Consider the following 22,819-nt stretch of genomic DNA (forward strand, 5'->3'; position numbering starts at 1 on the left):
CTCAGAATACTCAGAATACACCCCTGGCAGGCACAGGGGCCCATATGGGATGCCGTGATTCGAACCACTGACCTTCTGCATGAAAGGCAAATGCCTTACCTCCATGCTATCTCGCCAGCCCCTGCGAATTTCTTGTTGTCATCATCTCTTTGAGTTTATTTTATTTCTTTTCCTCCTTCCTTCCTTCCTTCCTTCCTCCCTCCCTCCCTCCCTCCCTCCCTCCCTCCCTCCCTCCCTCCCTCCCTCCTTCCTTCCTTCCTTCCTTCCTTCCTCCCTCCCTCCCTCCCTCCCTCCCTCCCTCCCTCCCTTCCTTCCTTCCTTCCTTCCTTCCTTCCTTTTTTTCCTTCGGGAGTTGCTCCTGGCTCGGGGGATCACATGGGACTCTGGGATCCAACCAAGGTCCATCCTGGATCAGCCGTTTGCAAGGCAAATGCCCTAGTGCTGTGGTATCGCTTTGACCCTATATTTCTTTTTTTATTATTTTATTATGCTGGCTTTGGGCTGACACCTTGTTATTTAAATGTGCCTGTAATTGTCACCTGGTACCTGATTATTTAACTGCTAAGACCTACACTAATAAAGGTCGGGTTCAGCATCAAGAATACTGAATATGGCCGGGGAAAGAAAGATAACTAATAGAACTACAACCATCGGGCCTTCATCACACATCTCAGCAAAACCTTGGAGACTAAGATAGAACCGAATGACATGTTTAAAACACTAAAAAGATTTTATCAAATTCAACAAAGAACACTATTTTACAACACTGTCTTTCAGGTATGGAAAGAAATAAAGGTCTTCACAGACAAAAGCTGAAGAAATATGGCCACACTGTCTCCATTACAAGAAATACTGAAAGAAATTGTCTTTAAAAAAATCCACAGAAAATTGAATTAAGGAAATAAGCAGAAGCAGATCACTAATATAAAAAGGCAGTAGCAAGTTCTCTTATTTAAGTAGTCTCCCTTGCTGTAAATGGGCAAACTTCACTAATCCAACAGTGTAAGTGTCCAGATGTATTCAAGTACAAAACTCATGAGTCTGGGAAGGCAGGTCTGTGGCCTGGATCCAGGCTTTGCCTGTAGACCCTAGCACTGGATGGTTCCTTGTATGTCACCCTGGAAGTAGTTCCTGAGTTGCCCTAGGTGTGACCCACACTATAATAAAAATAAAAATAATAATAATAATAACCAGGCATTCTGTTAATTCATGGATTCTTCCATAAGGAACTGGATAGTGTTGAATTTAAGCCCTTTTTATGGGGCTTGGATGGTGGTGTACGGCGATGGAGGGATGAGAGGCGTTTCTCCTCCAGCCCAGGCCACCACGTGTGTCTGCTCCCCTCTCCAGCTGGCGGGTCAGCAGCTTTCAGGATAGTGGCGGGTCAAAAACTCACAGGCAGTCAGGCTTCTGGAGATAGCATCTTGATTCAGCCCTGGCCAACAAGTGTGGCCTATAACCTTAAACCTATTTAAGCTTGCTCTCCTCAGCTTGCCCTGCATCTTAGCTTCTTTCATCCATCTCTCCTCCTCATCCTCCCATCCTCCATAATCACCTCATCAATCCCCTCCTGGCCTTCCACCAAACCTTTTGTAACCCCTCAAAGACCCCACCCAGAAATGGGCAGGTCTTTTTTGCAGGTAAGGTTACAGGAAAAAAGGGGGTTGGGCAACAGATAGTTCTTGTAGCTTTAACTTTTTTACATCGTATTTCTCTCTTTTAACCTGAACAAATTGTACCTTACTCTCTTAAAGTTTACTGACTTGATTTTTTTTAATGTCCCAATATTTACTTGTCTGTGTTTTCATCTTTAAGAGCTGATCATTAGGAGCTGGAAGATAGCACAGCATTTAAGGCACTTGCCTTACAAGTGACCAGACTGGGTTCAATTTCTGGCATCTATATGGTCCCCCAATTTTAATCGACACTTGTTTTATCTTGGGTCCTTTATAGCTTTCTGTAGCACCATAGAATCTTATCAGTCTCATTTATTGAGTTTATCCTATTCTGAGTGTTATTTTCTTATTTAAAGCTTTAATTGTGCTTCTTGATATTTTTTTTTGTCTGTTTTTCTGAGTTTATTGTTTATTTTATTCTTTGGGGTGAGGTTGGGCCTCACCTGGTGACACTCAGGGGTTACTCCTGGCTATGTGCTCAGAAATCACTCCTGGCTTGGGGGACCATATAGGACGCTGGGGAATCAAACCATGGTCCGTCCTAGGTTAGCCACGTGCAAGGCAAAGGCCTACCGCCTGCACCCCCTGTTTATTTTATTCTTATATCTTTGTTATACCTTTATTGCCACCATATAGAGTTTAAAAATGCTGCAATTTGAACACTGTATGCCAGGGAGAGTTATCCATGTTTGTGACATTGAGATTCTGGGGAATTGCTTTCTCTATGTTGTCATAAATTCTTGAAATCTCAGATTGGCTGCCTGTTTTGCTACTTTAAATTTTCATGTCTTCATTTTGTTTTCTAAATTTTGGGGGGGGGGTTGGGCTACACCCGGTAGTGCTCAGGGGTTACTCCGGGCTCTACACTCAAAAATTGCTCCTGGCAGGCACAGGGGGACCATAAGGGATGCCTGGATTCAAACCATCATCCTTTAGCATGTAAGGCAAATGCTCTCTCTCCCGCCCCCCCACCTTTTTTTTTTTTATAAATTTTACTTGAGGAACTGATCTACTTTTTTTTTTTAAGCTGGTGATGCTATCTTTGATTAGATTTTTTTATGGGGTTTTATTTGCTGACATCTATCCATAAGACTTGTTCTTATCACTTGGTGCATCAGAAGCTTGGGGAGGGGTATGGGAGCTGCCCTACTGCCCTGAGAACACTCTGAGGGGTGGAGGGAGTGATATAGGTCACGCTTGGCTTGTGTTTTATGGCACTGATAGCCTTTCTCCTGAGGACCCAGATGTAGACTCCACATTCTGTCTGCTGTCAGGGGCCTCTGTGAGGTCAGTGGGGCAAGTGGGGAGGGAAATCTAGAGAGCTTTCCAGGTTATCCGACTTACTGCGGTCCGGTCCTGGTCTTTGTGGAGCATAGCAGCTACAATCTGCGGCTTCACCCGGATGAGGACTTGCACTTCACTTCATTCCTATCGCCCTCTCCCAGGTTCTCTAGCTGGGCCAGCATCTTCCTCATCTGTGTCCTTCACTGAGGCATCATGATTCACCCTGTGGTGGGCTTGGAGATGTGTCTTTGTGTGTGTGGGCGCTTCAGTCTTATCCCTAGCTGTGGGACTCTAGTTCAGGGAAAGGGAACAAAGCAAGGAACCTCCTTTATTGCCACCTTTGTCCTGTAAGCCTGACATAATCTTTAAGGAACTGGTCTTTGGGGGCCAGACAGATAGAGTAGATAAGGCCTTGGGTTTGATCTCTAGTATCCCATATGGTCCCCTAAGTCCTGTCAGGAGTGATTTCTGAGCACAGAACCAGGTACAATCAAAAAATACCCATGATCTTAATTTATATAGGTTACAAATTAAAGGTAGAGAAAAAGAGATTTAAAGTTTGAATGCATTTATTTTTAGAGAGTAGTGGAGCAAAGAGGAATAAGACCATATTATGGGTGTTTAGGTTTTGATTTTGGTGTTTATGGGTGTTTGTTTTTTTTCCTTTAAGGGATAAAGGCTTCTACTTAGTTGCTTTGATATTAATATACAATCCTAGAGACATTTAGCCTGACTTCTAATAATCAAATTTTTTTCTACCCATTAGTGTATAATTTGTACTCAGCTCTAGAAATCATATTTTCTAGTTATCTTCCTTTTTCTGGTCCTAGATACTAGAAGAAAAGTTGCAATTTTGAAGAAAACTAGAGTAGGAATATCCAAACTGGGAAGAGAAACTATTTTGTAAAAGTAAGACCTGGTTCTTGTTTAATTATGAAGGAAAGTTATTTTCTAATTTTATTTTATCTAAAAATTGTTTTTAGCCTTTAACTGAATTAAAGACCCAGAATCAACATGAGCCTCAGAACTCAAAGAAGAAAGTATTGACCCCCATCAAGGAGAAGACACTTAGTGCACCGAAACCACCAAACATGTCCCCTGTTCTCCCTCAAAACCAGTCACCCCCAACGAAAGATGATGCAACAGAAAGTGAAGTGGAAAGCTTATTGTATGATAAAGAAGCAAAACCCAATCCAAAGGGTAAGATACTGGTTGTACAGATTTTTTTAAATTAGCATCTGGAACCATCTCATAAATGAGAATTTTCATGGGCCCTGAATTTCATATATAGTAATATAGTAATCAGTTTTGATTTTAAAGAGCCTGAAAATACTACTAATCCAGGTTGCAAAAAACTTTTCATCCACTGCAAAAGGATCTGTAGTTGTACTTGCAACCCTAGAGTAGTGGATTAGGAGTTAAATGGGTTAAGTTATAGATCTGTCTTTGGTTAGTGATATGGTTCAAAAACTATTTCTTTTTCTTGGGGAGGTACACCCTGTGGTACTCAGAGTTACTCCAGGCTCTGCACTTAGGTATCACTCCTGGTGGTCTTGGGAGACCACACAAGGTGCCAAGGAATGAATATCGGTTAATTGTGTGCAAGGCAACCCCCCCCACCCCACAACTCATGCTATCTCTCCTGCCCATAATATCCCTATTCTTAATAGTATTTTTAATAGGATTATTTTAGTTGTCTCTCTGTTTTTGTTAGACTATGCTATATGTGCCTAAAATGGCCAGTGACTTTTAAAAACATTATATAATTATATCTGTCTTTCAACTCAAATATAGTACCATGAATAACAACTTATGTTTAGCTCCCTCTTGAGTATTTGCCAGACTGCTGTCAAATGTTACGGCATCAGTCTTGTATGCTGTTATGCTTTGCGTCACACATTATTTTGAGAATAAGCTTTTTTTTTTTCATGCAGAGTTCCATAATGGGAATTAAAGCATCATGATTTGGGTCACTCATTTTAAGGCTCTTAATACCTTAATTCATGTTTATAAAACCAAAATAGATTTCTTGCTTGGCTCATTTAATTAAAGAGAAACTACTAGCAAATGGAATGCATGTTTTTATTTTAACTTTCCCCCTCATTTAGCCATCAGTTCTGCACCTGCTGCAGCGACTACGTCCAATGTGTCGGAAACAGTCTCAGGACAGAAAATTGCTGTTCCAGCAACATCACATCATTTCTGCTTTTCAATAGACTTAAGGAGTATCCATGACTTGGATGTTGGCTTTCCAGTAAATTGTATATTAAGGTGGGATTCGATTTTGTTTCAAAGAATTCCTTTTTTTGCTACAATACTTCTAGTTTGTTTACTGGGGGAAGGAGGCTCTACATCACAAGTTTAAGCACATGATTCGCAGTGTCCATGGAAAGGAAAAGGAGAGTAGCGAGCTCATGCTGAGGTCTGAAAGATCTTCATGCAGTGGGCACTGTTAGCCTATAGAAAGTTCCCTGTTGTGTCATTTGGCCACCTTAGTAAAAATACTGAGTGGCTTTTACCAAGTCAAAGTATTCTTTTCAGAGGGAGAAAATTCTTTTCTCTGGGTAATTGCTAAAATAGAAGTGTCAACAACAAATTGAAAGTGTAAAGTCAGTGAAGTAAAAAAATTTACGTATTTCCCAATTACTTTGAACCTAATAAAGGATGGCAGGATGACATTGGTGTAATAATTGTAGGTTTCAGAATAATTTACTAATGATAATATTTAAAAATAAGTAATGTTTAAACTTAGAATATGTTGTTTCTGGAAAAGATGTTGTGGACCAAAATAATGGTGTGTGGTACCTGCTGTTTCTACAAATCTGTATTACAAAAATACATTCCTAACGCCTATGTTTTATACCTATGAATCTAAAGCCATACTTAATGAACTTAATGAGCTATGTCCTCACTTATTTGTTTTGTTTTGGATCATACTTGGCAATGCTTAGGGTTACTCCTGACTCTGCATACAGGAATCACTCCTGTCGGTACTTGGGGAGGTAGGGGAACCATTATGGAGTGCTGGAGGTTGAACATGGTTGGCCATGTGCAGGGCAAGTTCCCTACAACTGTACTACTATCTGGGGGCTCATGTCCCCACTTTTAATAGGAAAAAAAGTGTACATTTCTACAAGTAGTTTTGTAGCTGAGACATAAGTCAAGTATTGGTTTAGAGGTTTTTTTTTTTCATAAATGTATTTGTAGCAAGTGTCAGCACTTGTATTTACTTGTACTTTATGTGACTGAAGTAAGAAAGTCCTTATCTTCTTGGATTTCTGTGCCCACATTGCTTCCTGCTCTCAAGTGAAACACACGTGTCTTTAAGATACATAAATTAACTCAGATTTGCAGTTTTAATTTTATGATTCCTTATTGTTTTCAAAATCCTCTGAGCTTTGGTGTGAATAATGCACAGAATCTAAGGACCCCAGTGTAATTGTAAATTTACAGAATGGAAGTTTCAGAGCTATCATGTAGCTGTCAGAACATCTGAATTAGAATATCTTCAGAGAGGAGCCGGGGCGATAGCACAGTGATAGGGCATTTGCCTTGCACACAGCTGACCCAGGACAGACCTGGGTTCGATCCCCGGTGTCCCATATGGTCCCCTAAGCCAGGAGTGGTTTCTGAGCGCATAGCCAGGAGTAACCCCTGAGTGTGGCCCTAAAACAAAACAAAACAAAATATCTTTAGAGGCCATTGACCATATGCACAGAATTTAAGAATGAATACCTTAAATTAGATGCTGTGAACGCAAGTCTACTTAGAAAACATGAATTATGAGGTTTGTATTTCTTCCTTGCCAAAAATACAAGAAGTTCAAGATTTGTTTGATTATGAATTGCTTACTGGATTGTAGCAGTGTGCCTAGTATTTAGGCCGCAGGGGTCTCAAACTCAATTTACCTGGGGGTCGCAGGAGGCAAAGTCGGGGTGATCCTTGAGTGCAAAGTCAGTAGTCAGCCTTGAACATTGGGGGGTGTGACCCAAACAACTAAAACAAAACAAAACAAAAAAAGATTCCTCTAGGGCAGGGCCACAAAATGTTGTACGGAGGACCGCAAACGGCCCGCGGGCTGCGAGTGTGAGACCCTTGGTTTAGGGTTTGTGGTACCTATGAATAAAGTGCTTAGTCATAATGTATTTATATTTGGGGGGGCCACACACAGTGATGCTCAGGGATCACTCCTGGAGAGAGTTGGGGGCTAGATCTGGTGCCAGGCATCTAATCAGGATTAGAGTCATATACAAGGCAAGTTTCTTACCTGTTGTATTATTTTTAATTAAAAAAAATCTAGCACAGCGGTAGGGCATTTGCCTTGCACGCAGCTGACCCAGGACAGACCTGGGTTCGATCCCCAGCGTCCCATATAGTCCCTCGAGCCAGGACCAGTTTCTGAGCTCTTAGCCAGGAGTAACTTCTGAGTGTCCTGGGTGTGCCTCCAAAACAAAAATAAACATGTAAAGAGATACAGCAGGAGGTAAGGTGTTTGCCTTGTATATGGTGAACTCCTGGACACTGGTGTCCTGCCAGGAGAGATCCCTGAGCACAAAGCCAAGAGTAAGCCTTGAACACAGAGTGGCCCCAGGTAACTTTCTCATATTTCTATTTGCTTATAATGCTAATAAACTTAAAAAAGAAACAACTAGAAAACTCATCTTTTTTTTTGTTTGTTTGTTTGTTTTTTTTGTTTTTGGGCCACACCTGGCGGTGTTCAGGGGTTACTCCTGGCTGTCTGCTGAGAAATAGCTCCTGGCAGGCACGGGGACCATATGGGACACCGGGATTCGAACCAACCACCTTTGGTCCTGGATCGGCTGCTTGCAAGGCAAATGCCGCTGTGCTATCTCTCCGGGCCCCGAAAACTCATCTTTAAACTAAAGCAGAAGATTGAAAACTTTTATTTCCAGTCCTTTATATATTTATATTGCCAGGTGTGACCCAAACACAAAACAATTGATATCAAATAATAAATTGATTCATAGATTTTCTTATTCAGAAAATTTTGATTTTTAAATTAAAAATCTCCAGTTTTTCATTCTCATGTGTTCTGCTGTCATTTCTCATGATTTTATCTGCTGTATTCCATATCCATATTGTATGAGAATTTTTTTTAAATTTTAGGTATTCATATCCATTCTTTGGAAGTGCAGCTCCTATTATGACAAATCCTCCTGTAGAAGTTCGGAAAAACATGGAAGTTTTTTTGCCCCAGTCTTACTGTGCATTTGATTTTGCAACTATGCCTTATCAATTGCAAGATACCTTCTCAAGGTATAGTATGCATTATTTATATGGTGTCATTTTCCTAAATTGTCTTGGTTTTAAAACTCACAGCAATTTATGCAATTAAAATCTGGAAGCAAATGTTACCAGTAGTATTGTCAATAAAAGATAAAGATTTGTGTCATTCTGAAGCCTTTTTTAAAATATTTTTATGCCTCAAAACTAAGTTAATATAGTTTGAGTAATAAAGGAACTTTAAAAAATAGTTTTTCCTTTTTATAGGTTTATGAAGTTAAATACAAACTAGTTTTTGTCAGATTCACTGAATCATGATAATTTTTATTTTTCATCTACTTATAGTGATTGTATTGTAACAGCCCATCGGATTAACATCTGAAATGGATCTGTGATAAAAATGAGCTCTATGAAATAATATTTTAGTTTTTTAGAGTATCACAGTAAATAGATTTGTGATTAATTTTAAAAGGAAAATGAGATAATCTAAAATTATCTAACCAGTTGTTGGAATTATAATGTTTACTGTTTTATTACTGTTGCATAAAAAGATGTATAGAAATACAGTAGTATTTATTTGTTTTCTGTGGAATGACTGTACAGACCAGGTAAGAAAACTGTCCTTGGCCACAGGAAAAGAATTCAAAGGTATTAGACCAGTAAATAAAATATTTTGGAGTTAGTTTGAAGACATGTTTTTCTCTCTCTTAGAATTCCCCTGCTGGTTGAATTTTGGCACAAAGATAAAATGAGTAAAGATTTGCTTCTGGGAATTGCCAGGATCCAACTTTCCAATGTCCTGTCTTCAGAAAAAACTCGCTTTTTAGGATCAAATGGTGAACAGTGTTGGCGTCAGACTTACCGCGAAAGTGTGCCATTTATATCAGTACAAGGGTAATGCATTTAGTAAATTTGGTCTTTGCTCTTGATTTATGTAGTGATTCTGATTAGCCTGTTCATGTAGTGATTCTGATCAGTTCATAACCAATTCTGACTGCATTGACCGACCTATCAGATAGTTATACCTTATTTGCTTTCTTTAGCTTTCTGCTATGTCCTCATAAAAGGAAAAAATCCTCTACTTCTATGTTATATGATATTATACTGTCAGGGTTAAAGTCAGATTTATAATGTATTTTTTATTAATTTGCATTTGACATGTCTATTACTATTTCTACTTGAAAATTATTTTAACTTTTGCCTTAGAAATCTAAAGTCTGAGAATGTTACAAATGTGTGACACTATTTAATTAGATTTTTTTTTTTTTTTTTTTTTTTTTTTTTTTTAGTTTTTGGGCCATACCCAGTGATGCTCAGGTGTTACTCCTGGCTATACACTCAGAAATCACTCCTGGCTTGGAGGACCATATGGGATCCTGGGTATTGAACTAAGAGGTCTGTCCTAGGTGAGCTGTGTGCAAGGCAGATGCCCTACCACTGTGCTATGGCTCCGGCCCCAACTTAATTAGATTTTTGTCAGAAAATTCATTCCTATGTTGAAAAACTTGTTCAGATATTTATTATAATTTGTTGAGCCAGAAAGATAATCCATAGGCTGGAGTGAAAACTTTGCATGCAGAAGTCTGGATTTGCTTCCTGGTAACACAGGAACACTGGATATGATCCAGAAACCAAAAAATATATATATTTACAATTTGATTTTTGTTTTTGTTTTTGTTTTTGGGTCACACCCGGCAGTGCTCAGGGGTTACTCCTGGCTTTATTCTCAGAAATCACTCCTGGCAGGCTCGGGGACCATATGGGACGCCAGGATTCGAAACGATGACCTGCATGAAAGGCAAACGCCTTACCTCCATGCTATCTCTCCGGACCATATTTACAATTTGAATGATCTTTTAAAAGTTAACAGATTTAATTAAATTGAAAACAAATTCAAAAGAAATTAAACTGATCTAGAAACACTAGCTAGGTTCAGATATACAGCATATAGTTTTGGTATTTGTATGTATTTAAGGTAGGGGTCTCAAACTCGCGGCCCGCAGGCTGTTTGCAGCCCTTTCTACAACATTTTGTGGCCCACGGTCAGCCTTCAAATATCACAGTATTCGCAATTATTCGCTTACCGAATAATCACAATTAAAAATCGCATTAGTAAGAAAAAAATCGCATTAAACATTCGCATACCCCGAGCAGTTCTGTTCTTTTCTTTTTTACTAATGCGATTTTTTATTGCGAATATTCGGTTAGCAAATAATCGTGAATACTTTGCGCCTAGCGCAGACATCATTTCTGCTGCTCCTGCCCACTGTCCCTTGCGTTATCGTAGGCCTAAGGGAGAGAAGGGAGAGGTTTATTACAAAATTAGATTTTGTCATACCTTCATCGTGACTTCATCAAAGATTTCAGTAAAGAGAAAGATTGATGACGAGCACAGACAATTTCAGGAAAAGTGGGAGACGCAGTATTTCTTTGTTGAGCACAGGGGCATTGTAACTGCCTCTGCTCCTGCCCTTTACTGGGAGAGAATTCCGGCCAGCAGCTTTCTCTCAACCGGGACAGAAGGCAGAAAGCAGCTACAAATAATTCGCGAGTGTTAAGCTCTTTCGTGAACACCTAAAAAATTAAGCTGCAGAAGTTAGTAGAACGCTCAAGGTGTGTTCCAGTCAAGAGGATTTATTGAAGGGAGAAGCAGGGTTTTTATGCCCTGCTTCTGTGGGAGGAGTAGTAACATAGGATTGAAACACAAACCAATCAGATTTGTACAAGTACAACAATTTTAACCAATGGGAGCATAAACACATTTTGATGGCGGGAAGGATAAAGAGGAACCTGGCAGGATGGGGGGAGGGGAAGCAAATCCTTAAACAAATAGCTAATTGATATTTACGCAAATACAATTTTTGTTTAGCCTATTTACCATTTAAATCTTTCTTTTGTGCAAGCAATAAGGATCATAATTTAAACTTTACAAAAACCTATCTATAATTACGTGTTTGAGAGCAGTTACAAAAACAGGTTCCATGGAAAGGTTAAGGAATCTGGTTAAGCCAGATTCTGTGTGCTGGGCTAAATTTATTTGCAGAGTTTTCAGTTGGCTCGGGGCTAAGCAAACTTTTATGGCTTGAATCAGGCGATGGAAAATTCATTCAGAGTTCCTTTGATATGTGGGATGCTCCGTCTCCCACAGGGCATCCCCACATGTCTTATTTGCTCAGAGAAAGTTGCAGTGCACAAGGAATACAACCTGAATGCCATTATTAAACTAAACATGCTGAGGAATCTGCAAAATATTAAGGAAATGAGAGAGCCAAGCAGGTTGCCAGTCTTAAAGCATGTCTAATGAGGCAACAAGATTTCTTCAAGAAAGCAACCAAAGAGAATGTTGCATCAGTCAAAACTAGTTACATGGTTAGTGAGATGATTGCTAAGGCAGGGAAACAATTCAAAGAAAGAGAGTTTGTTAAAAAATGCATGTTACAGGCTGCAAGTATTATCTGTCTGGAAAAGAAAGGTCAGTTTAGCAAAATCAGCCTTTCTGCCAACACTGTGGCAGAGCGCATTTCTGACATGTGAAGTGACATTTATCATCAACTGTGTGAGAAAGCCAAATGTTTTGATGCATACTCAGTTGCTCTTGACGAGGGCACAGATACAACAGACACTGCAGAGCTCACAATTTATGTCCATGGTGTTGATTGCAAGTTTGAATTGACAGAGGAGCTGCTCACAATAATTCCAATGCATGACCAGACCACCGCTAATGAGATATTTCGGCATCTCTGTGATGCCACTGAGAATGCAGGTTTGCCATGGAAGAGGTTTGTTGGAATAATAACTGATGGAGCGCCATTGATGACAGGGAGGAAAAGTGGACTGGTGGTACTTGTTCAAAGAAAACTTGAAGAGGAGGGTGTAGAGAAGGCCATTGCTCTTCACTGCATTATCATCAGCAGGCCCTTTGCAGTAAATGCCTGCTGTGTGACAATGTGATGTCTGTTGTTGTGAAATGCATCAACCAGATCAGATCCAGGAGCACAGGAGGTTCCGTGCTTTTTTTAGAGGAAATTGAGTCAGAATATGGAGATGTGCTCTATTTCACCGAGGTACATTGGTTCAGCAGGGGAAATGTCCTGAAAAGATTTTTTGAGTTGAGAGAAGAAGTGAAAGCTTTCCTGGAGAAGGATGGGAATGCTGTTTCTGAGTTTAGTGATCACAAATGGCTCATGGACTTAGCTTTTCTTGTTGACATTACATATAAGCTGAATGTACTAAACAAGATGTTACAAGGCCCAAGGTAGCTTATCAGTGCTGCCTATGACAACATGAGAGCATTCTCCACAAAACTTGTGTTATGGAAATCCCAGCTCTCTGAGACAAACCTTTGCCATTTCCCAGCATGCAAGGAACATGCGGATGCAGGCATACCATTCAGTGGTGAGAAATATGTTGATGAGCTAGAGAAGGAATTTGATCACAGATTTGCAGACTTCAAAAAGCACAGAGCCACTTTCCAAATTTTTGTGGACCCCTTTTCCTTTGATGTGCAAGATGTCTCTCCTGTGCTTCAAATGGAGCTCATTGACCTGCAATGCAACTGTGATCTGAAAGCCAAGTTCAGGAAGATTAGTGAAAAAGCAGACATGCATGGGCAATTTTTGAGATAATTGCTCCCCAGCTTCCCTGAGCTTTCCTGAATGTTCAAGCACACCATGTGCCTTTTTGGTAGCACATATTTGTGTGAAAAGTTATTCTCCATATTGAACTTCAATAAGTCAAAGTACAGGTCTAGACTTAATGATGATCATCTTCAAGCCATACTGAGGGTCTCAACTGCTTCCTCTCTAAAGCCAAATGTGGTTCAGATTTGTGAGAAGAAGCGCTGTGAAGTCTCTGGCAGCAAGGAATAGGCAAAAGATGCCATGTTCAGAAGAACTGTTCATGATCTTCACTCAATGTTCTATTCATGTTCAGAAGAATAATTAAAACTGTTAATAATGATGTTTGAGGACTTTGTGTGTGTGTGTGTGTGTGTGTGTGTGTGTGTGTGTGTGTGTGTGTGTGTGTAATCCCTTATCGGCCCTGCCTCACCCTGACTTTGCCTCCTGCGGCCCCCAGGTAAATTGAGTTTGAGACCCCTGATTTAAGGTGATCACGAAATGGTTAGTTAACATCTCTGGTACTCTAGACCTTAGTAGATCCTTTTTTTTTTTTTCTTGTGATGAGGACTTTTAAAATGCATTCTCGGGGTTGGAGAGATAGCACAGCGGTAGGGCATTTGCCTTGCACACAGCCTACCCAGGACGGATGGTGGTTTGAAGCCCAGCATCCCATATGGTCCCCCAGCCAGCCAGGAGTGATTTCTGAGTGCAGAGCCAGGAGTAATTCCTGAGAGCTATCGAGTCTGACCCAGAATCCAAAACAAACAAACAAGAAAAGGTGCATTTCTTAGCAGTTTTCAAATGTTGCATGCATTTATTTTTTACATGGTAGTAAGACTATAGAAAGAAAATCAGGCTGAGTAGAAAGCTGAACAATTAAAGAATTAAGTAAATTATATATACTTATCCTTCCCCATCCATAGCTATTGCCACTTGTAAGATCTGTGAATTGATATTTTAGAGAAGCAGTAGTTTGTTTAATGAAAATTCTCTTAGTTTCAGTTTATGTTACTGAAATATTTCTTAAAAGTTAGCATTTAACAATGTTTATGTTAAGTAGAAGATAAATAATCAAGGTTTTATTGCTTTATTTTAGAATCTTTTTTTGTTTTTGTTTTTGTTTTTGGGCCACACCCGGCATTGCTCAGGGGTTACTCCTGGCTGTCTGCTCAGAAATAGCTCCTGGCAGGCACGGGGCACCATATGGGACACTGGGATTCGAACCAACCACCTTAGGTCCTGGATCGGCTGCTTGCAAGGCAAACGCCGCAGTGCTATCTCTCTGGGCCTATTTTAAAATCTTTAAAAATTATTTAATAATATCTTCAAGAATAATCAAGTTAAAAAAAAGAATCAAGTTATTAGTATATTTAGAGTATGAACTTTCAGTGCCCTTTTCCAAGGACAGAGTAATTTTATTTTCTAATTTTTTTCAGGGCTGCAGATGTAGCCCTGCTACCTTGCTGCAGCTACTATCAGTACCCTATATGGTCCCATAGGCTCTGTCAGGATTTATTCCTGAATGCAGAGCTATGAATAAGCCATTAGCATCTGGGTGTTAGCCCAAATAAAAATGTAAAATAGAGTAGTGTTAGATTTTCCTAAATGAAAGTTTAAAATACAATGATATGTAAATTTTCCTGCTTTCTAAAATCTGTTAAGTTAGAGGGAAAAAATGTAAGATGTTTAAGTATTTAGACAAAACATGTTTCTTGATTGTTTTTTGTTTTTGTTTTTGTTTTGTTTTATTTTGGGCCACACCTGGTAATGCTTAGGAGTTATTCCTGGCTCTGCTCTCAGAAATCATTCCTGGCAGGCTCAAGGGACCATATGGAATGCTGGGGATTGAACCTGGTTCCGTCCAGGTCTGCTGTGTGCAAGGCAAACTACCCTACCGCTGTACTATTGCTCCAGCCCCTGTTTCTTGTTTTGATTTTTTTTGACATTCTCTTTTTTACTGATAAATGCTAGAAACAGTTCTCTAATAGGTAGTCATTATCATTTAAAAAAATTCATGATTTTTCATAGGAATTATTCTGGGATAATGTTCATATCAAATCACTGCTTATGACATGAAAAAATGAGGGAAAGGAGAGAACTGTATGCCTTTATTTGTGTGTAATACCAGGGAATTAGAACTGTACTTGAACAAAGAAAGAAAACTAAATTAAGGAGCTGGAGCAATAGCACAGAGTTTTGGGCTTTTGCCTTGCACGCAACCAATATAGGTTCAGTCCCCAGCATCCCATATGGTTCCCCAAACCTGTGAGGAATCATTTCTGAGCATAGAACGAGGAGTAATCTCTGAGCACCGCTGGGTTTGTCCTCAAAACAAAAACAAAAACTAAGTGATTGTGGTAATCTCCTTTGGTCAGTGAGATTTAAAGTAGAAGCCTTTAGTTTTTTCCAAATAATTCATAGTGATCAAAGGTCCTTTCCTAGGACGTGTAAATAGGTAGTCAATAGGATATTCGTCATCAAATAACATATATATATATATATATATATATTAGTCCTGTAGGCCCAGGAGGTTTCTACAGCATGAAATATTGCTTATTAAATGCAGTATTACTGAGAAAATAAAGGAAAAGGAGTATTTTCATGAATTTTAAGACATATCTGATTTCATTGTAGGTCAAATAACAGGATAGTAGATCTTTCTTACACAATGACTCTAGAAGATTATGGTATAGTAAAGATGCGTGAAATTTTTGTCTCAGATTCATCTCAGGTATTTGTCATTCTATTAACCGAGTTAATCTTCATATTCTTTAATACTGTATGATTGCATTTTTTCTAAATTTTTTCATTCATGTCGTAGGGTGTATGTCCTGTGCAACAGAAGCCATTTTCTCTTCCTCCAGCACCCTGCCCTTCAGAAATCCAGACAGAGCCACGGGAAACCTTAGAATACAAAGCAGCACTTGAGCTAGAAATGTGGAAAGAGATGCAAGAAGACATTTTTGAAAACCAGGTTACTTGGAAATGTTACTTAACAACTCTATTTTTATCTGCTTGATATATTTTTCCTTCTCCATGGTAGACATCTCTTTATGTTCCTGAGGTGCCCTATCTAGTTCTTTTTCGTAGCAAGAATGACTTATTCAAAGAAAAGCTTAGAATAAAGTATTCAAAGTTTGATAACTGGGCAGAAGTCTCTCAGAAGGAATCCACTAAGCTTTATGTATGAGTTTTGAGTAGAATTCAGAAATAAGGGCCAGAGAAGGGTTACTGGCCAGAGAGGAGTGGGGGAAGGGGAATATGGTGCTCATCTTGCTTCTGACCAGCCTAAGTTTGATCCCCAGGTGCCACCAGGAGTGATTCCTGAGCACTGCTGGTGGGCAGGGACAAGTGCTGCTCCTAAAGATACTCAGCCTAATGGGGGCTGGCCTGACAGTCAGTGCTCAGTGCTGGGGATAGAAATCTGGGCTGCTTCACCCAGGCTGGACAAGTACTCTACTACTTTGAGCCAGATCCTGAAAGAAATTTATTCTTTGTTTTCTTGAAGGAGCTTCTGAAGTAGTGCTCCAGGGTTCTGGGACAACCCCCCACCCCCAGTACTACTTTGCCAGCTGAATCAGGAAGTTCATGGCTTGGGCTCTGCACCTACACCCTTGGCCCTTATGTTAGCTGCCCAACCCCTTCAGGAATTTTTTGTTTCCTTGTTTGCTTAGTTTTGGGTCACACCCGTCGTTGCTCAGGGGCCACTCCTGACTTTACGCTCAGAAATTGCTCCTGGCAGGCTCGGGGGACCATATGGGATGCCAGAATTTGAACCACTGTCCTGCATGCAAGACAAATGCCCTACCTCCATGCTATCTCTCTGCCCCCACCCTTCAGGATTTTTTTAAAAGAGAGAATGTCTGAAAGGAGATTGACAATAGTACAACTGAAAACAAGTAATTCAATAATTCAGTAATGACACTGTTTTTTTTTTATAGCTAAAGCAGAAAGAGCTGGCTCATATGCAAGCTCTTGCAGAGGAATGGAAGAAAAGGGACCGAGAGAGAGAGTCAATAGTAAAGAAAAAGGTAATACATCATACAGAAATTAAAGGAAAAATGGCATCTTGCATACACATTTAAAAAAGTCTTTAGATGAAAGACCTAATTATACTTGGTTACATATAATAACCCATAAAGTGAATGTTGGACAGGGTCAGGAAGAAAGTGTTTTACTGTAACATATTTTGCTTCTTGCATTTTGCTGAGACTTCAGATCCTCTGATCTATTAAATTTTGAAAGGTATGGTTTGTCACTGACCCCATTTAAGTTTATTTTAATTCTGACTTCATCTTTTTCTTTACATTCTTGCGTAATATGTACCTTAATTATTTATAATTAGGTTCTCTCCTAGTTCCAGCATTTGTATCATTTTGAATAGTCAGTTCTATTGTTTTTTTTTTCCTTTACTTGTTTATAGGTTGCATTTTTCTATTTTATTTTATTTTTTGCATGATTGGTAAATATATTCTCACATGAGAGAAATTGTGAGTTGGACACCACTGTATGTTGTCTTTTGTACTGGATTGCTGTTACTGAGGAAGAGTGGGATCCTTTGAAGCTTTCCATGGGTTCTCAGTACTGTGCTCCTTTAGCATCCTCTCCTGTGAGTGAGCCACATGATGCTGACTATCTCTGCTGGTCTCTCCAGTTTGGCTTGAGGCATGTACATTGCATACATGTCTGAGCTCTGGGGATTGTGCAGTTACTTTCCAGTGTAAGTTCCCAGCCTCATACTCGGTAGAACCCCTGTGCTTACTCTGCATATCTCTTGCTTTCTCTTCTACTCATATTTCTTTCAGCTTCTTCTGTCTTGGTGCAAGTCCTGGGCTCTTTGGACTCCCCTACCGAACCAAAGTCTGCAAACTGCTTGCCATATTTGTTTGCTGTTGTATAGTCCTCTACTACCCGTTACACAGTATTTGAAAACATTTGTTTCACATATGTTCAGTTAGTGTTTGTTTATAAAGGAGAGCAGTTAGTCTTTCGTGGTGGAAACAGAAGTCTTGCTTTACTTTAAAATATTCTCCAGGGCCCGGAGCAGTGATACAGTGGTAGGGCGTTTGCCTTGCACGTGGTTCGATCCCCCTGTGTCCCATATAGTCCTCTGAGCCAGGAGCAGTTTCTGAGTGAAGAGTCAGGAGTAACCCCTGAGCATCACCAGGTGTGGCCCAAAAACCAAATAAAATAAAATAAAATAAAATAAAATACTCTCTAGCTGAATCAGTTATCTAAAGTTTTAAATCTGTTTATAGGATGAATTTAATTTTGACCCATTTTTTAAAGTACTATAAAATAGTTTTGCAGTGTTAAGGAAAGTTTGTAGAATTTAAATCTATCTCATGCCATAATTGAACTTCCTGTTGCAAAAAAAAAAAACAAAAACAGTTCCACCATAGAAAGTTGAAAAGAGACCCACCAACTAATTTTCAGTTGGTTATCATTTTGGTATTTTATGGTTGGTTGTTGTTAAATAACCTTTCCCATCATTTCAACTTAAATTGATGTTTTTGACAAGTTAATAACTCTGAATATTCAGAAAATTTTTCTGTTAAGCAAACGACTGGGCAATTTAGTTATATTAGAAGGTATATTTGAGTTTGCTATCAAAATGCATATGGTATTTTGAGGGCAATTTAGTTATATTAGAAGGTATATTTGAGTTTGCTATCAAAATGCATATGGTATTTTGAGAGTAAAACATTTATTTGTCTTAATACGTTTTATGTATTCTATGTTTAAAAAAATCTTAGAAGACAGTGTAAGATTAGGTCCATGAATTAAGAAAGATACATTTTCAACTTGATAACATTTTAAACTTTAGCAATCCAAGATTCCAACAGTGTTTTTTGTATCCTTAACATAAGAAACTTTTGTGGTGATTTATTTTAATACTCTGAAGTATTTTAAAAGTATTTTCAGTACTTGAAATTTACCTGAATAAATCTGTGATATTAGTGAAACAACATGCAGTCATTTCTATTTCAGCTGCACTAAAGAATAAGCTAATAATAAAGAAATAAAAATTTCTATTTCTATTCTGCACCAAAGAATAAGCTAATAATAAAGCCTGTCTACTTTTGAGGAGCTATGTTTTGACTATCAAAAAAAATGACATTAATGGCCAAAAGTTCATAAATTTAAGATGAAATAGAATTAGTCTAGATAGTAAATCAATTCAAGTTAGACCCCCAATATCAGTGTTTTATAATGGTAAATGAATATTTCATGATTTTAGTTTTTCTTTTGGGCCATGCTTTAAAGTAGCTCAGGGCTTACTCTGCTCAGGTATTACTCCTGGAAGTTCTTGGGGACCATATGTGATGCCACGGATTCAACTTGGATCAAGGCAAGCTGCCTTACCTGCTATACTATCTATCTCTCCAGCCCCAGATTCCTTTTTTATTTTTTATTTTATTTTATTTTTGGTTTTTGGGTCACACCCAGCAACCCTCAGGGGTTACTCCTCGCTCAGAAATAGCCCCTGGCAGGCATGGAGGACCTTATGGGATGCCGGGGACCACATGGAATGCCAAGGATTGAATTTGTGTCAACCATGTGCAAGGCAAACACCCTGCCCACTATGATATATATGATATAATAGTCCACTATGGGACTATTAGTCCCATATCCCGTTAATTTTCTTAGTCATTCTTGAGATAATTAAGCCCTGTCCTTCAGAGGCATCCATTGTTTATAATGATTTGAGTTTATCTTACATTTCTGTAATATGTACCTTTTAGGAAGAGAGAAAGAAAATAATTGCTCAAATAACTTTATGATTTATGATTTTGTGTTCAGATAAACTATGACTGGGAAAGGAAAACAGCTTAGAAAGTTTATATTTAAGATCTTTATAAAGGAAGAAGTTATATTTTCATTATAAAAGTGAATGGGTCGGGAAGGTGGCGCTAGAGGTAAGGTGTCTGCCTTGCAAGCGCTAGCGTAGGATGGACCGTGTTTCGATCCCCGGCATCCCATATGGTCCCCCCAAGCCAGGGGCGATTTCTGAGCGCATAGTCAGGAGTAACCCCTGATCGTCTAATGGGTGTGGCCCAAAAACCAAAAAAAAAAAAAAAAAGTGAATGGGTTGTGTTTTGTGTTCCTAAGGTATATCCGTAGGAGTGAAATCCTATTCCATTGTGTATTATGTACCACATTTTCTTTAACCACTCATCTGTTGTCAGCATCTGGGGGGTTTGCAGATTCTGGCTATTGTAAATATTGCTGCAATAAATATAGGTGTGCAGAGGGCATTTTTGTATTGTGATTGTGTGTTCCTAGGGTATATCTCTAGGAGTGGTATATATCCATAGGAGTGCCTTTCAGAGGGAGAGAGATAGACACAGAGAGGTTTCGCTCATCTGTGGGTTTTAAGAAAAATAAAAGACATTGTAACAACACCCAGAGACAATAGAGATGAGGGCTGGAAAGACCGGCTTATCATAAAGAGTGGTAAGTTCACTTAGAGAAATAACTACACTAACAACTATCATGACAATTGTAGTAAGTGAGAGAAATAGAATGCCTCTACAGACAGGGGATGGGGAGGAGGAAGATGGGAGGGCATTGGGAATGTTGTACTGGTGAAGGGGCTGTTCTTTTTTATAACTGAAACCCAATTACAATCATGTTTGTAAAAAGGGTGCTTAAATAAATACATTATCTAAAAAAATGTTCCCAGTCATAGGGCATTTGCCTTGCATGCTCTGGCCTAGGATGGACCGTGATTTGATCCCCCAGCATCCCATATGGTCCCCCAAGTCAGGAGCAATTTCTGAGCGAGCGCATAGCCAGGAGTAACCCCTGAGTGTCACCGGGTATGGCCCAAAACAAAACAGAAAAAGTTCCACTATTATCAGAATGTAAAAAAGAGAAGTACTAGCAGGCTTAAAAATATCGAGAACAACACAAAAATATTGGGAATATATCATTTTCTCATATATAAAGTGAATGGATTATAAGAGATCCTCAAACTTAATTGATCTATTATTAAAAATAAAAATCACCAGCACTCCTCTAAAGGTTTTTTTTTTTTTTTTTGAGCATTGTCTTTTGAGCCACACTTGATTATCTTTAGAGATCATTCCTAATAAACAGGCTTAGGGTTCTGGGGATCTAATCTGGATTGGATAGTGCCCTACCCACTGAACTTTCACTTCAGAACCCCAAATCTACCTTCTTTAAACAAAAATCACCAACTGGGTGAACCCCTTTGAGAATGACTGGAATAGAGGAAAATGAAACTATTGTTGAGAAAACTAGGAAAGCAGTAATCTGCACCAATAAATGTTGACAACTGACAGTGGAAAAACAAGGAATGAAATGGTGTTACAAGAAATACCGATGAGGTAAATTTAAAACAGTAAGAGCATGATGCTGTCCTATAACCTACTCCTTTTTCTCTTCTGTTCTCCCTCACCAGAAAATTTATTCACTTTGTTTTTCTCTTAACCAGGCCTCCCTCACCTAGTTAATCTTTCAAACACTTCCTCTGATTGACTTAATTATTTGCTATTGTTCCTTAATCTCTCCTTCAGTTTTTATGCCAAATTATTCCTCAGATCTACTTTTTTGCTATTATAGCCAACTTATATTTACATTATTCACACTTGTATATATAGTCTGTATACTTTTTTTTTTGTTTGCTTGGTTTTTTTGGGGGGGGGGTTGGGGCCACACCCAGAGGCACTCTGGTTACTACTGGCTCTGTGCTCAGAAATTGCAGTTTGGGGGCCAGAAAGATAGCAAGGAGGTAAGACATTTGCCTTGAATGCAGGAGGGTGGTAGTTTGAATCCCGGCATCCCATATGGTCCCTGAGTGAAGAGCCAGGAGTAACTCCTGAGTGTTGCTGGGTGTTTACCCAAAAATAAAAAAAATAAATTGTGGTTTGGGAAACCATATGCGATGCTGAGGATTGAATCCAGGCCCATCCCGGGTTTTCCAAGTGCTGGGCAAACAGGCTACCGCTGTGCTCTCTCTCCAGCCCTAGAGTCTGTCTACTTATATTATTAAGTTCTGCAATACACACTATACTGGGCTGTTTAGAATGTTAATGAATGGTCCTCCCCTTTTCTCAATATTCCTACAACAAACCAAGTCATGTTTGACTCTTACTTCGCACCTTAGTTCATTAGCAAATCTGTCTGGCTCGGTATTTAGAGTGTATATTGGAATATAATCATTTTATACGGCTTCAATCACTGGACTTCCCCCATATTAGTTACCACCTTTCTCTTACATCATTAAAGTTACTACCTAAACCATTCCTTTAGTCATAGGTCTAGCACACTTATTATATCCATATCCGCAAAAAATGAGAGTTTTTTTGTGGGAAGGTGTTTGGCTGACAGGGATCATTTGTGGTGGTTCTTAGGAGACCTTATGTGGTGCCTGAGATCAATTGGTAAATAGAGGGTAGACTGCATTTGAGATGAGTGCCTTAACTTGTGTCCATGCTATTTCTCTGGCCTCAAGAGGTTTGAAAAATAAGGTTATGTCAGTTATGAAAAGTCAAGTTATGCACTTGTAAAAAAAGAAAAAAAGGCCCACATTGCTTACTACGGTTAGAATAAAACAGAAAGTTCTTACCAGGACTTGTGCAAGACTGTTTATGATCTGCCTTGCCTTCTTCTGTCAGTCTTCTTTTAAACCACACAGGCCACTCCATAGTTTTTTTTAAAAACATGCTAAGCCACTTCCCTCATCAGGAGGTTCCCACACTTGGTCTCTCACCCCCCTTTTAAGAAAACAAAAACAACTCAGCCTTGGCCTGGAAATCCACCTTCTAGAAAGTGTCCTCTGATTATATAGCAGAGGCTATCAATCTTCCCTGATTTTTCCAGTTGTCCTGGCGTGTGTTTTATTGGCCAGTGTGAGAAAAAATGATTCAAAGAATGTTGACCTTTGTATTAATTAGAGATTAGTTAATCTAATATTAACATTATTTATAGATAATTCTAGTCTCCATTAAGTATCTGAGATATTTTCTG

At 39.1% G+C, this 22,819-nt stretch overlaps 1 protein-coding gene across 1 annotated transcript in view; it reads left to right on the top strand.

Moving 5' to 3' along the window:
• Positions 1-22,819, top strand: part of CEP120 (centrosomal protein 120) — an 82,465-nt gene that overhangs the window by 23,976 nt on the left and 35,670 nt on the right. Inside the window, exons 8-14 of the mRNA XM_049771412.1 lie at positions 3,944-4,160; positions 5,069-5,231; positions 8,088-8,237; positions 8,916-9,098; positions 15,458-15,557; positions 15,660-15,797; positions 16,765-16,854. Coding sequence (XP_049627369.1) covers positions 3,944-4,160; positions 5,069-5,231; positions 8,088-8,237; positions 8,916-9,098; positions 15,458-15,557; positions 15,660-15,797; positions 16,765-16,854 — 1,041 coding nt within the window. The remainder of the gene's footprint in view (positions 1-3,943; positions 4,161-5,068; positions 5,232-8,087; positions 8,238-8,915; positions 9,099-15,457; positions 15,558-15,659; positions 15,798-16,764; positions 16,855-22,819) is intronic.

Source organism: Suncus etruscus, chromosome 4 (genome assembly GCF_024139225.1).
Source record: "Suncus etruscus isolate mSunEtr1 chromosome 4, mSunEtr1.pri.cur, whole genome shotgun sequence".
NCBI lineage: Eukaryota > Metazoa > Chordata > Mammalia > Eulipotyphla > Soricidae > Suncus > Suncus etruscus.